Here is a 14,439-nt window from a genome sequence, read left to right as displayed (position 1 = left end):
TGGATGTAAACATGTCAGGGGAAAAATAGGGACCCCACTATATATATATATATGTGATTTTTAAAAGATAGAGGTAAAGAGAAAGAGACCGCAGCACCAAAGCTTCCTTCAATGCAGTGGGGTCCATGCTTGAACCTGGGTCAGGTACATGGCAAAGCTGTGCACTATCCAAGTGAGCTATTTTGCCAGCCCCGGGGCCCCACCCTCTGAGACTGTGGGGGCAGATCAAGTCAAGTAAAACAATAACTACAAGTAGGAAACTGCTGGGTTATAGGAACTCAGGTGATAGTTTAGGTGTCTGAGTACTGAAGGACTGTAACTACTACTAACCGAGTTGAGAACATAAAACATGCAGGGCAGTGGCGGTGAGATGATACCGGCTAGATCACAGAGCAGTAAGGGTAAGGGCAGAACCTTCTGGTGCCATAAACTTGCGCTGGAGAACAACTGTAAGGCCTGGAGAGAGGGGACTAGCGTCTAGAGCGCCGCCTCCTGGAAAGCAGGCTCGATGCACTATCAGCGACGATTGTCGCAGAGCTTCCCCGGGCAGCTGCTGGTAGCTCTGAACATTCGGCCCAGCCCACTCCGGGCGCCACCGCCCCGGAAGTGACGTGTTGCCCCGCTGGCTATGCGGAAGCGGAGATGGCGGAGCTGTACGTGAAGCCGGGTGAGCTCGGCGGGAGGCCTGGGGGCGGTTATTTCACTGGGTGAGAGGCCCCCCCGCCCCCCAGTCACGGACTCCCTTCCCCTCACCTCCGCAGGCAACAAGGAGCGCGGCTGGAACGACCCGCCGCAGTTCTCTTACGGGCTGCAGACGCAGGCTGGCGGATCCAAGCGTACGCCGCTCACCAAGCGGGTCGCGGCCCCGCAGGATGGATCCCCCAGAGGTGCGTGGGGACCCTGTGCGCGGAGCCGGCGAGAATGGGCGGTGCTAGGGAGCAGTCGGTCACAAGGTCCCCTCCCTTTCTGTTCATTGAGGACTTCCTTTGGAAAGGCTGGCGCTCCGGAGGGGTTTATGGCACAGCATTTACAAGTAACTACAGTGTTTAACATAGTTAAAAACTTTTTTTCTGGGAGTCGGGCTGTAGCGCAGTGGGTTAAGCGCAGGTGGCGCTAAGCACAAGGACCCGCGTAAGGATCCTGGTTCAAGTCCTGGCTCCCCACCTGCAGGGGAGTCGCTTCACAAGCGGTGAAACAGGTCTGCAGGTGTTTTTCTCTCCCTCTCTCTGTCTTCCCCCTCCCCTCTCCATTTCTCTCTGTCCTATCCAACAACAATGACAACAATAATAACTACAACAATAAAACAACAAGGGCAACAAAAGGGAATAAATAAAAAATATTTTAAAAAATTAAAAAATTTTTTTTCTTTGTTTCCAACCTGGATCTCATCCCAGAACTACACTGTGATATATCCATATGCCCATTCCTATAGCTTCACGTGGCTGTATAGCAAACATCTTAGACTTAACGTGATATTAGTATTGTCTTCTAAGAACCTACAACGAACCAGGTAGTTTGAGGGCGAGTTAGCAGTGAACAGCACTTAAGTTCATACTCCAGATCTGGAAATGGACCCTTGAAATACTAGTAAGGGATGTGCAGTGAAATAATGACACTGCCATGTGAGAAAGTAGGCAATTGAGTTGGCTATCTGAAGGGATAGCATTTAAGTTGAAATCCTTTTTTTTTTTTTCCAACAGCACTGTTCAGTTCTGGTTTATAGCAGTATAAGGGGATTAAACCTAAGACCTTGGCATGAGTCTCTTTATAACCATTATGCCATCAGTTCCCTATCCCCAGCTGAAAATTTTTTGTTTTTTCCAAGCTTAAGTCTTAAGGACAATAGCTAGGCATTAATAGTTCAGAGAAGAGCATTCCAGGCCCTGGGAAGTTGGTACAAAGGTACTGCAATGAGAACAAGTTTGGCAAATACAGACACTGGAGGAATACCTATTGGTGAGAACACCAGGCTTAAGAGCTACAATGTAGAGAGGGGCCCAGGTAAGGCATTTGTAGTGCTGGCAGCCATTGGAAAGTTTAAAGTAGAATAAGGCCATCTTTCCCTAAAGCATAAATCAGTGTAACTTACATTTTTTCCTTGAAGACCTGGCTGGCATTTTTCAGTAATATTAAAAGACAGCAACTGAAGTTTTGGTGGGAGGGGAAGAGCCAAGTTTCTGTCTATTTTTTGCCTTCAAGATTATGGCTGGGGCTGGGTGCTAACACTCACTACCAACTCATGGCTCCTAGTGGCCTTTTTTCTTTCTTTCGTCATTTACTTGATAGGATAGAGAGAAATTGAGAGACGTGGGGCAGATTAAGAGAGGGAGAGAAGACATCTGCAGACCTGCTTTGCTGCTTGTGAAGCAACCCTCCTACAGGTGGGGAACCAGGGGCTTGAACCTGGATTCTTGCAAGGGTCCTCGCACTTAGTACTATTACTGTGTGCTTAACTGGCTGCTCCACTAGTCAGACCCCCCCCCCCCAGTTTTTATTTTTTATTATTTTCCCCTCCAGGGTTATTGCTGGGGCTCAGTGCCTGCACCATGTATCCATTGCTTCTAGAGGCCATTTTTGTTGCCCATGTTACTGTTATTACTGTTGTTAGGACAGAGAGAAATGGAGAGAGGAGGGGAAGACAAAGGAGGGAAGAGAAAGACACCTGCAGACCTGCTTCACCGCTTGTGAAGTAACCCCGTTGTAGGTGGGGAGCCAGGGGCTCGAACCAGGATCCTTAAGCCCATCCTTATGCTTCGGGCCATGTGCACTTAAACCACTGTGCTGCACTACTGCCTGGCCCCTAAGTTTTTATTTTTGCCTCTAGGGTTATTGCTGGGACTTGGTGGCTGCACTGAATCCACTGCTCCTGGAGGCCATAGTTTCTCTTTTGTTGCCCTTATTATTATTGTTGTCATTGTTGTTGGATAGGACAGAGAGAAATCAAGAGAGGCGGGAAGAGGGGGAAAGATAGACACCTGCAGACCTGCTTCATTTCTTGTGAAGCAACCCCCCTGCAGGTGGGGAGTGAGGGGCTCGAACCGGTCCTTAAGCCAGTCCTTGCGCTTTGCACCATGTACGCTTACCCCACTGCGCTACTGTCTGGCCCCCAAGTTTTTATTTTTTAATGGAGTACTACACTGCTCTGACTTATATTGAACCTGGGACTTCACAGGGCCTCAAGCATGAGTCTTTTACATAATCATGCCACAAAGCAAGTTTTTCTTACTAAATTTGAGCTGGTATTGTGCAAGAGATGTAGATTAGAATCTGAGAATCAAGTAGCCATTTGGGTGGTTTTTTGTCAAAATTTTAATTTTATGGATGAAGAGATAGCATAATAGTTACACAAAAGACTTATATGCTTGAAGCTCTAAGGTATCAGTTTCAACCACTTGCACCACCAAAGCTATGCAGTATTCTGGTTAAAAAAAAAAGGAAAGAAAAAAAATTGTATGATAGAGAATTGAGAGAAGCAGTCCAGGAGTGTAAAGCATTAGACTCTCAAGCATGAAGTCCAAAATTTGAACCCTGGCAGAGTAATGCTAAGGTTCTCTATTTCAGTCATTTATAAATAAAATCTTAATTTATTATTTTGCCTCCAAGGTTATCACAGGGACTAAGTGCCTGCACCACAATCCACTGCTTCTGGCTGCCATCTTTTTTCCATTGCTGTTGGATAGGACAGAGAGAAACAGAGAGAGAAGACGGGGGAGGGAAAGATAAGACACCTGCAGACCTGCTACACCGCTTGTGAAGTGACCCTCCTACAGGTGGGGAGCCAGGGGCTCAAACCAGGATCCCTGCACTGGTCTGTGTACTTTGCACTATGTGTGCTTAACCAGTGTGCTACTGCCCAGCCCCCTATTATTTTTATTGCCACTAGAGTTATCACGGGACTCAATGCTGGCACTACAAATCTACTCTCCCAGCAGCCATTTTTCCTGCTTTTCTTCCATCCTGTTTTATTTGACAGGACAGAAATTGAGAAGGGGAGGAGAGATAGGGAGAAAGACACCTGCAGATCTGCTTCATTGCTCCTGAAGTGTTTGCCTTACAGGTGGGGAAGCTCAAACCAGGATCATTATGCTTGGTAGTATGTGTAATCTGGTGTACCACTGCTCAGCCCCCTAGGTAAATAAAAACTTTTTAAAAGTGAGAAACTAGAGCACTAGGCCATTATATGCAGCACTAGGGATCACAAATGGGAGTCTCAGGGGTGTAAGTTCTAAGCTCAAACAGCTCAGCTGTTTCCCTCTCCCTGAAAGGTACTTGAAGTTATGGTTTTGATAAGGTTATGGAAAGAGTGTATGAATATAGGAGGGATTAACAAAGGAGATTGAGAAATAGTCAAAAGTAAAATTTAGTCTAGGAATAAGTAGAATTATGATATGGATACAATGGATGCTGCTAAGAGATCAAGTTAGAGAAATAGTGCCATTAGTCTTTTTTTCTTTCTTTCCATGTGTATTAAGGAAATTTATTAAAGAAAGAATTAAAGTTTAGGTCTGGGTGGTGGTGCACCTGGTTAAGCACACCTTACAATGTACAAGGACCCAGGTTCGAGTCCCCAGTCCCCACCTACAGGGGGAAAGCTTTGTGAGTGGTAGAACAGTGCTGTAGGTGTCTGTTTGTCTTCCTCTCTATCACCCCCTTCCCTCCTGTTTTCTGGCTGTCTCTATCCAATAAATAAAGATAATTAAAAAATTAAAAAAAAAAGAGAAAGATCTCTTTAAAAAGAACGAAATGTTAAAAAAAAAAGGTGTGTTTACTTAAAAAATAGTACCCCCATAGGGAGAGGGGCACTAGAAAGGTGCTAAGGTAGAAAAGGGCACCACTAATCTTGACCAGTGTTGCAGTCCCTGGTAACCTTGACACGGAGGTCTGGAGTGATGAAAGCTTAAACTCAGCTGGAATAGACTGAGGAGAGACTGTGAAGAGTGCCTGTAGATACTTCATTCAAGAAATTCTGTTACAAGAGCCAGAGACAATTACTCGATAGGGTGTGTCCTTCTTGTGTGTGCAGACCAAGTACCAGTTCTGGCACCACATGGGAATACCATGGTACCTGGAGAAACTCCAGTATTGTGATATCTGCCTCTACTTGAGTGAAAAATTGCAGCCCAGGGGTATTAAAATTGTATAAGGCAAGACCTCAGCTCTGGGGGTGGGTGAGGGAAGTTTATTTATTTATATTAAATATTTATTTATTCCCTTTTGTTGCTCGTTTTATTGTTGTAGTTATTATTGTTATTAATGTCGTCATTGTTGGATAGGACAGAGAGAAATGGAGAGAGGAAGGGAAGACAGAGAAGGGGAAAGATAGACACCTGCAGACCTGCTTCACCGCCTGTGAAGTGACTCCCCTGCAGTGGGGAACCGGGGGCTCGAAATGGGATCCTTATGCTGGTCATTGTGCTTTGCGCCACATGCGCTTAACCCGCTGCGCTACCGTTCGATTCCCTATTTATTTTTTAAAAGATAGTATACATAGACTGTATGCTAATATCAATAGGATAATTCAGTATAAAGGGAGGAATGGTTTGTAGGAAGAAAGCAAGCAGAAAGGCTGGGATGCAGAGAACTGAGAAGATGCCTTGGAGAGCAGCAGGGAGCCCTCATTTATTAGCATAAAGGGAAGAGGCCCCAGATGTAGGTGGCCTAGTAGAACTGATGAGGATTTGAGACAGGGTCAGAGGTAGTAGGGGGACAGGAAGGTATTGCTTTGTTATTCCCAACAAGTGCAGGCAAACTGGGTTTATGAGGCAAGAGGGACAGTAGGGTAACACAGAGAAATTGAGAGGGGAGGGAAGATAAAGAGGGAGAAAGAAAGACACCTGCAGACTTGCTTCATTGCTTATGAAGTGACCCTCCTGCAGGCATAGAACCAAGGGTTCAAACAGGGATCCTTTGTACAGGACCTTATGCCCCCCAAGGCTGTGCTTTTTCAGACAACACCAGAGCACCACAGCTTCCATTGTGGTATTGGGACTGGAACCTGGGTTGTACTCATGGTTAGGCACCCATACTATCCTACCCAGATAGTTGACTGTTCCCAGAACAAGTTTAGTTATTACCATTCATTTTTATAAACTTATGGCGGTTTCCTGTTTCACTATTTTTAAAATTGAATTCCTCCAAAGCCTTGGTAGGGTTTGAACCTCATCTTTATCTCTCCTGTGACAGCTCAAAATACTTTCTTCATTGTTAACAATCTCCAGGTAGACAGGCCTCTATTCTGTTTGACTATATCAGGCCTTTCCCTGCCTCTTAGGCACTGGTCTTACCTCTGCCTAGTATATGACTCCTTTAGTTTTTTGTGGCTACACTGTTTCAGCCAGTAGTAGTTTTTATTTTTATTTTATTTTATAAATAAAATAGAGACAGAGAAATTGAGGGAAAGGAGTTAAGAGAGGTGGAGAGAGATACCTGCAGCATTGCTTCACTGCTGTGAGGCTTTTGCACTGCAGGTGGGCAGAGGGGATAAGTGAGGTGGGGGTGGCAGCTTGAACCTGGGTCCTTGTGCATGATAGCATGTGCATTCAACTAGATGTGTCACCATCTAGCCCCCATTAGTTCTAACTTTGTGAGCAGTGTAGTGTCTGTGGTCAGGGTCTTGTCCACATGTGATTTCATTGCTGCCAAGCTAACTTTCCACTCAGAGACAGGGAGAGACATAACATTGCAGTTTTTTTTTTCCCCCTCCAGGGTTATTGCTGGGCTTGGTGCCTGCACCATCAATCCACCGCTCCTGGAGGCCATTTTTTCCCCCTTTTGTTGCCCTTGTTGTTGTAGCCTCGTTGTGGTTATTATTATTGCCATTGTTGATGCTATTTGTTGTTGGATAGGACAGAGAGAAATGGAGAGAGGAGGGGAAGACAGGGGGAGAGAAAGATAGACACCTGCAGACCTGGTTCACCGCCTGTGAAGCGACTCCCCTGCAGGTGGGGAGCCGGGGGCTCGAACCGGGATCCTTACACCGGTCCTTGCGCTTTGCGCCACATGCGCTTAACCCACTGCGCACCGCCCGACCCCTACATTGGAGTTTTTACCTGTACCTCACATATGGCAAAGGCATGCTCCCTATTAGGTGAGCTATCTCTAACCCTTGTGAGCACTTTTTGCTACACACTAATCTAGCCCCCCCTCCATACATATATCCCCCAGTTCATGTCTCCTTTAATTGATACCAGAAAAGTAATTTGTACCAAAATAACAAAACACTAGATGACATTTCTGATGCTATGGCCCATAAAAAAGTATCATACATTAACCTGGGAACACAGCCTCTCAGGTTTGAAAGTTGTTTACATAATCATTATATCACCCCAGCCCTTTAATATTTAAAAAATCTTTTTATTTATTTATTAGTGGATAGAGGCAGAAAGAAATTTGAGAGGGGAAGGGGAGATAGAGAGGGAAAGAGAGACAGAGACACCTGCAGCCCTGCTTCACCATTCATGAAGTTTTCCCCCTGCAGGTGGGGACCAGAGGCTTGAACCTGGGTCTTTGTACACTGTAATGTGTGCACTGAACCAGGTGCGCCACTGCCTGGCCCCTTCAGTATTTTAATATGTATGTAAATATATAAATAAATTGATCTTGAGAGACTAAGATAAAACCATTTCTGTGAGTTAAAGTAGAAAGATAAAACAATAGATTTCTACCAAGTCCTGGTATTTTTAGTCACTGCTACCTTGTAAAATAAATGCTATTACTATAGTATCTCAATTTTACAGATGAGGAATCCATTGCAGAGATTTAAGTTACTTGCCAAGCAGCCCAACTGGTGGTGCAGCAAATAAAGTGTTGGATGTTTTATTTAGATTTGAGGATCTGAGTTTGATCCTCTGCATTCCATATGCCAGAATGATGCCCTATGAATAATTTCTTAAAATTTAAACTTTATTTAAATGATAGAGAGATCGAGCATTTCTCAGCTGTGGCTTATTGTGGTACTAGAGATCTCAAAGCCACACATATGACTCTTTTGCTTAACCATTATTCTCTCTCTCCAGCCCTGAATAAATAATTTTTAAAATGTTACCTCAGAAAGCCTGCCTAGATAGTATAATAGTTATGCAAAGAGACCCTCATGCCTGAGGCTCCAAATTCCCAGGTTCAATCTCCCACACCACCATAAGCCAGAGCTGAGCAGTGCTCTGGGAGAAAAAAAAAAGCCTCCCTAAACAGTCAGTCTCAGTAGGTTTCTGTAATAGTTCTTTTTTATCATCTCACTGATGTGTGCAACATTAAAATTATGTAGCATACAACATAATTTTATAATTTTCTTGTGTGCAGTTCCCCCCCCCCCCCATTTAAGCTGGCTCACTACTCTTAATCACTGGTGCCTTACACACTATCTGGTACCTACTAAAGGTTGTATAAACATACATTTTTGAGTGAATGCGTTGTCTCAGAGAGTCACTCTCCTTAGAAGGGATGAAGACTTGAGTTTCTTACCTACTGAAGTCACATTTCCTTGATCCTATTTTTAACCTTTTCAGCACCTTCAGAAACCTCTCCTGGGCTCTCCCCAGTGGGACCTCCACTTCTTTCAAGTATGGCTTCCAGGCCCCCACCTATGGGGAGTTGTCCTGCTTCCAATGTGAAGCCCACAAATTTCCCAGTCATTGAGTCTGAGACTCTGCTGGAAGATGTGCTGACACCTTTGGAACAGGCCTTGGAGGACTGCCATGGTCACACAAAGGTAAGCAAGTCCTGGTGTGGTTTGGAGGGCTCCCATCAACAGTCATAAGCAGTTACATAGTTCCCAAAGGTAGATGGGTTTGGTCAGACCCAGGGTTTCACTGCTCTGGGCCAGCTTTTTCAAATAGAACAAGATGGGGAGTGGGAAAAAAGAGAGAGAGAGAAAAAAAAAAAAAAGAGGGAGGAAAGAAACCACAGTACTGAAACTGCCTTCGGTGCATTAGGGCTAGGCTTGTACCTGGGTTGCACACCTGGCAAGGTGGCACACTATCCAAGTGCTGGCTCATTGATTTTTTTAAAAAAATTTTTGTTATCTTTATTGGATAGAGACAGCCAGAAATTGAGAGGAAGTGAAAGACAGGGAAAGAGATAAGGCACTTTGCAGCACTGCTTTATCACTCGAAGCTTTTCTCCTGCAGGTCGGGACTAGGGGCTTGAACCCAAGTCTTTAAGCATTATAACATGTGCGCAACCATGTGCACCATCACCCAACCCCCTCCACTGGTTTAAAAAAAATTTCTGCATGAATCAAACCCAGGGCTTCATACATGTATTTTCCCTTAGCCCTTTCTGAGTTGTATATCTTTCCTTAGCTAAAGATGTCCCAGAAAATTAACATACTTTTTAGGGGGCTCATGGGATTTCTGAAGACTAGCCAGTAGAAGAGGTCTGAAAAAAACAAAAATAAACAGACCCTGCTGATTTTGTGCTCAGGGAGGGAGAGGGGAAACAAGGAATCTGAGGGACCTTAAAGGAAAGTTGAAGTCACATAATAACTTTTACCCTTTTGATCTTTAGTTCCCTTATTTGTAAAATACCACAATAGAGTGAGCTTTTGAGGAGGTAAGAAGCTCCCAAAATTTAAAAATTCTAGTCATATCTGCATTTTTGGACTAGAGATTCATATTTTTGTTTTTTTAAATAATATTCTCAATGGGGCCTATAACCCTTTGATCAAGAACTAGAACTCTAGGGTTTAGTGTAAAGTTCCTGGGCCATGGAAAGGAGGTGCTGCCTTTCTCCTGCCCTCTTGGCAGCACTGACTTGGAGGGGCTTCCTGTCCTTAGAAGCAGGTCTGTGATGACATCAGCCGACGCCTGGCTCTGCTGCAGGAACAGTGGGCTGCAGGGAAACTATCAGTGCCTGTAAAGAGGCGGATGGCTCTACTGGTGCAAGGTATGTGTGGATCATTTCTTACAGTCTTATCCTCTCATTCTGCTGCGGCTGGCTCAGTTGGAAGAGGTGCTGAGATTCTGATTGCCTGGGAATGTGGAAGCAGGAGGTATGTTTCTTGTTGCAGGCTGCTTACTCACTGGCCTCTCTCTCCTCAGAGCTTTCAAGGCACCATTGGGATGCAGCAGATGACATCCACCGCTCACTCATGGTTGATCATGTGACTGAGGTCAGTCAGTGGATGGTAGGAGTTAAAAGATTAATTGCGGAAAAGAGAACTCTTTCTTCAGAAGAAGAGACCAATGAAGAAGAGGCCATGGCTGAGGAAAACCAGACTGTACCAGTTATCTAACAAGTGCCATAATTCTGTGACTTCCTCAGACTCCTATCATAACATCTATGCTTTGTATGAAAGGCCTTCTCACTTGGCTCCTCTTATTACAAGACTGTCTGCCCCATTGGGGTCCTTGGCCTGATGCACTCTGGGAAACAGGTCTCAACCAGCCCATAAGGAGGCCACTGTTTACCCACAGCATATACATTTCTGCATTTCAATTAAAACACCTCATTAGTGGGCCAGAGTTAAGAGAGACATAACTATCTGTCTTATATCACACTGTATGTGCTGGTGTGACTTCCCTATTCACCTTCTAAGCATAAGCAGATTACTTGCCACTTTCTGTCAAATCAGACTGAAAAAAACATCTCTTGCTGGAATGAGTAGCCATAAATTTGGATGGTTTCATTTTAGCATGAGAATACAACCTTGAACAGCAGGGAGAGATTTTAAGAAAAGTAGACTGCCCCAGTGAAAGTACTAAGAGGGACTAGTTAGGATATAGTTATATAGACTGCAGGAGAAAAACAAAACAAAACCAGACCAGATAATGCAATGTGGAATAATGATCTTCGCCCCCCCCCCCTTTCTGTAAGGGGTAGCATCATAACTCTTTATCTTACTTGTCAAATAAGCTGCAGCCCTCTCACTTTGAGCCCTAAATTCTCCTATGACACTTTGAAGACAGTAGAGCTAGGTGGAAGGGGTCAGAGAGCAGGGAGAATAAAAAGGAAAGGTATAGGTTTTCAGTGCTGGATTAAAGAGGCAGGTACTTACAGGTGGGAGGTAGGAAAAGCCTGGGGGAAGACAGGAGAAAGTTTTAGGCTGGGCAGTAGTGCCTTCCCCCACTGCTCTGGAATAGGTGTCCAGGCTAGGGCTGGAATAGGGCTCTGGAATAGGTGTCCAGGCTAGGGCTGATGAAGTTCAAATCTAAGAAGGTTGCTTCCTGGAAAGATTGGGGACAGCCCTCAGATTATTGCTGTTTATGGATTGGCAGCTCTTGTAACCTGCTTCCATAGCTTGCCTCAGGCTCTAATCGCTGCTGGAAGTGGGCCAAGTAGGGAGCTGGGAAGCAATCTGGGGCCCTCAGCTATGTGGTAGAGAAGGGAGACCAATATTGAGGAGAACACTAGAATCAAGACATTTCTTCGAATGTTTACTAAGTAGTCAGAAGGTGACATACTCCACCCCCCAGACCCAATCCTTGAGCATGGAGGGTGGGGGTGAGGTTAGGGTGGTGGGGGTGAGGTGTTGGGGGAAGTGCCTACAGACCAAAGAAAAAGTAACGTGAAGGGTTTGGCAAGTTGCCCACTCCTATCTCTGGTCTAGCTGCCTCAGAACTAAAGGAGGCCCAGAACCAACAAGTCACTCCCTTCCAGATTAGATGAGGCCAGTTAGCCTTAGCCTTTGGATACCCCAGGAAGAGGAGGCAGCAGTGGCATGAGGGACTCCTTTATCTCCACACAGAGGGTCATCTGCACTGGATTAGATGTCCATGTCAAATTGTGCATCATCTGGAGAGAGAAAAGGCAGGAAAACTGGTTGCTGGGCTGAGGGCTACAGGTTTAGCAGCGGTGTAGAAACCCCCCTTGGGACAAACCCCACTCTATTTTAGGTCCTACTATCCTTACCGGGTATCTCTTCCTCGGTCTCCTTCTGCTCTTTCAATTCCTCCAGCCTGCAGGGTGGGGCTGTTGGAGGAGTTGTGACTCCTGGAATCTGGGGGAGGCAGCAGGGAGGTGTCCGGGCAATGGGTGAGTTCTTGCACTCCAGCAGGAACTTTCGGTCGTAGATGATCCTGGTGCCTGTCAAGGAATAGAAGCTACATAAGAGGCAGGAAGCTTGAGAACAGAGATGTCTGGGGTTCCAGACACAGGGCTGTTTTAGGGAGTAGGATTCTTGTCTCGTGTGTATTGGATGGGAACTTTAAAAGACTTGGGCATAAAGATGTGGGTAAGCTCCATAAAGCAAGTGGGGCATTAGGTGTTGGTTCAAAGAGCAACACTAAACTCAGAGCTGAAAATTAATAAGGCTGCTCTTGCAGAGCTCTACTGGTTTGGGGACTTCATTGCTTGAGCTCACATGTAGGACCTAGTCTCAAGCCTCAGAAGCAGAAAGTCAGATAATATGTGAAGGCTGTCAGTCCACCTAGGCTCTGACATGCTGCAGGGAGAAGCTGTGTTCCCCAAGAAATATAGGGACATAATGTTCTTATCTTGACCCCTCCCAAGTCCTATCAAGTTGTGCCCAGCCTAGAGGAACTTGGTGTCCTCAAAGGGCAGGACCCAGTTTTACCCCGCCTCTCTGCCTGCATGTGACAGAAGCTCCTGGATCTAGAGTCCAGTAGTTCCTGATCTGCTCGCCCAAACCAAACAACCTGTCTGATACCTAAAGTCCCTGCCCCCCAGCTGCTCGGTCCAGCTCTCTTGGCAAGTATGCAGAGCAGCTCACAAAGGCTACCCAGCTCAGTTGGGGGCCTCAATTCCTCCTCCCAAGAAAAGTCTAGAGGTTTGTGAGCCAGGACCACAGTGAAGGCTTCCGAGTATTGCCACTTAGAAACTAAGCTTAAGGTAATTTCACATCAGTTGGAAGGTCTAGGGGATTTTGGCTCCAACTAGCTTTGGCCTGCGGAAGGGCCCTGCCAGTTATCCCAAGGCCTAGACCTCCCCATCCCCCCTTCCGTAGCCTGCAGACTCCAGCCCCCTGCAAAGTCCACTGACCTCCCGGGGTAGTGGCGTATAGCGTGCCCCCTGGCGTGGTGCTGTAGCAGTCAGGCAGCTGGTCCCTGCCCCCAGGAATCGGGCAGCTGGAGGACGTGGACATTGCTAGCAGGGCAAGCAGAAAAGCAAGTGGCTGGTGCTGTGGACGCGGGAGCGTGGCTGAGTCTGAGGCGGACTCAGTTGACCACGTGCAGCCGCAGCAATAATACCAGGAGGACGTCACACTCGGGGCGGGCCACCCACTGTCACTCAATCCTGCTGTCCCGCCCTGCCTGCTAGGGAGCAAGTCCTGGCTAGCAGAAAGCTGGAAGAAGTCCCAGGTTCTGCACAGGCCTGTATTTCCTCAGGGCCCAACAATAAGGCTGCCAGGGAGTGTGCAACTGTTCAGCTAGTTACTCTTAGCTAGATACATGGGGGAAGGTGAGATAAGTATAGTAAAATACTACTATTAGCCACATCCTACAAATAAGGAAACTAAAGCCCAGAGAGGTTGTCTCCCTGACACAAACTCATATTATCTTGTAGGGAGGGGAAGCTTGGATTCAGACTTGTTCTATCTGATTCTAGAGTCAGTGCCCTTCAGCACAACTGTGTAGAGCTTTCCACTAGTTACCATACAAGGTGAAAAATGCTTAATGGAGCTTAACCTGAAGGGAAAGGCTATAGAGGGAGACAGGCTGTCTGGAAGAAGCAATACCTGGATGATTAAAGGATGAGAAAAAGTTGGGGGGTAGGGAAGGCCTTCACTTTAGTCTCTCTGCCATAGCCACTCACACCTCAAGAAACTAAGAAAGGAATCAGGGCTGGAGAAGAGGGCTTGTTCTCTAGCTTTTAAGAGTCAGAGGGTCTGACTTTAGATATAAAGATGTTTGGCCTAAAAATCAGAATATGCTCCACCTCCAATCAAGTACACAGGCCACCTGATTCATGCTTCTGTCAGTAACATTACTCTGGCAGTATCTGATTCTCTCACAACTTCAAAACTCATTTTTAAAACCAGCTTAATGGTATGCCAGTGCTTCTGAAAATACAATGTATATATAAATCACTTTCAGATCTTGTTAAAATGAGGACCGTAAGGTTTTGGTTTTTTAGTAAGAGCCCAATGTTGCAGATCTTAAGAATCACACTTCAGGTAGCAAGGGCGTATATAATTTTATCACTTTTTTCTCCCTTTTGTTGCCCCTATTTTTTTTTTTTTTTTTTTTTTACCAGAGCACAGTTCAGCTCTGGCTTATGGTGGTGCAGGGGATTGAACCTGGAACTTCGGAGCCTCAGGAATGACAGTCTGTTTGCATAACCATTATGCTATCTACCCTTTGCCCCCCCCTGTTGTTTTTTATTGTTGTTGTAGTTATTGTTGTTATTGATGTCATTGTTAGAACAGAGAGATGGAGAGAGGAGGGGCAGACAGAGTAGGGGAAAAGATAAGGCACCTGCAGACCTGCTTCACCACCTGTGAAGCGACTCCCCTGCAGGTGGGGAGCCAGGGCTCAAACTAGG

The 14,439-nt window shown here is 45.8% G+C and overlaps 3 protein-coding genes across 3 annotated transcripts in view; 2 read left to right on the top strand and 1 right to left on the bottom strand.

The window, feature by feature from the left end:
* CD14 (CD14 molecule) overlaps positions 1 to 14,439 on the top strand; it is a 247,120-nt gene that overhangs the window by 85,496 nt on the left and 147,185 nt on the right. The gene's annotated exons all lie outside the window — the stretch shown is intronic.
* SRA1 (steroid receptor RNA activator 1) lies at positions 515 to 10,465 on the top strand. The gene is made up of 5 exons (XM_007517593.3): positions 515 to 667; positions 762 to 887; positions 8,505 to 8,707; positions 9,774 to 9,882; positions 10,038 to 10,465. Exons 1-5 carry the CDS (start codon positions 643 to 645, stop codon positions 10,229 to 10,231), a joined length of 657 nt encoding a protein of 218 aa, XP_007517655.1. The 5' UTR covers positions 515 to 642; the 3' UTR covers positions 10,232 to 10,465.
* Positions 10,839 to 13,145, bottom strand: EIF4EBP3 (eukaryotic translation initiation factor 4E binding protein 3). Its single transcript, XM_007517519.3, has 3 exons — positions 12,937 to 13,145; positions 11,848 to 12,021; positions 10,839 to 11,730 (listed from the first exon to the last, which is right to left on the bottom strand). The coding sequence occupies exons 1-3, from the start codon at positions 13,037 to 13,039 to the stop codon at positions 11,702 to 11,704; spliced, it is 306 nt and encodes a 101-aa protein (XP_007517581.1). The 5' UTR covers positions 13,040 to 13,145; the 3' UTR covers positions 10,839 to 11,701.

This window comes from Erinaceus europaeus, chromosome 2 (genome assembly GCF_950295315.1).
Source record: "Erinaceus europaeus chromosome 2, mEriEur2.1, whole genome shotgun sequence".
Classification (NCBI taxonomy): domain Eukaryota; kingdom Metazoa; phylum Chordata; class Mammalia; order Eulipotyphla; family Erinaceidae; genus Erinaceus; species Erinaceus europaeus.
The sequence above is the reverse complement of the archived record's forward strand: the minus strand, read 5'-3'. Positions and strand labels throughout refer to the sequence as shown.

Excerpts from the sequence above, each read along its gene's own strand:
- SRA1 (XM_007517593.3), top strand. The coding sequence starts at position 643 with ATGGCGGAGCTGTACGTGAAGCCGG. Across the intron at positions 8,708-9,773 it reads ACTGCCATGGTCACACAAAG|AAGCAGGTCTGTGATGACAT; the intron begins GTAAGCAAGTCC and ends TCCTGTCCTTAG. Across the intron at positions 9,883-10,037 it reads GATGGCTCTACTGGTGCAAG|AGCTTTCAAGGCACCATTGG; the intron begins GTATGTGTGGAT and ends CTCTCTCCTCAG.
- EIF4EBP3 (XM_007517519.3), bottom strand. The coding sequence starts at position 13,039 with ATGTCCACGTCCTCCAGCTGCCCGATTCCTGGGGGCAGGGACCAGCTG. Across the intron at positions 12,022-12,936 it reads ATACGCCACTACCCCGGGAG|GCACCAGGATCATCTACGAC; the intron begins GTCAGTGGACTT and ends ATTCCTTGACAG. Across the intron at positions 11,731-11,847 it reads GACCGAGGAAGAGATACCCG|ATGATGCACAATTTGACATG; the intron begins GTAAGGATAGTA and ends TTCTCTCTCCAG.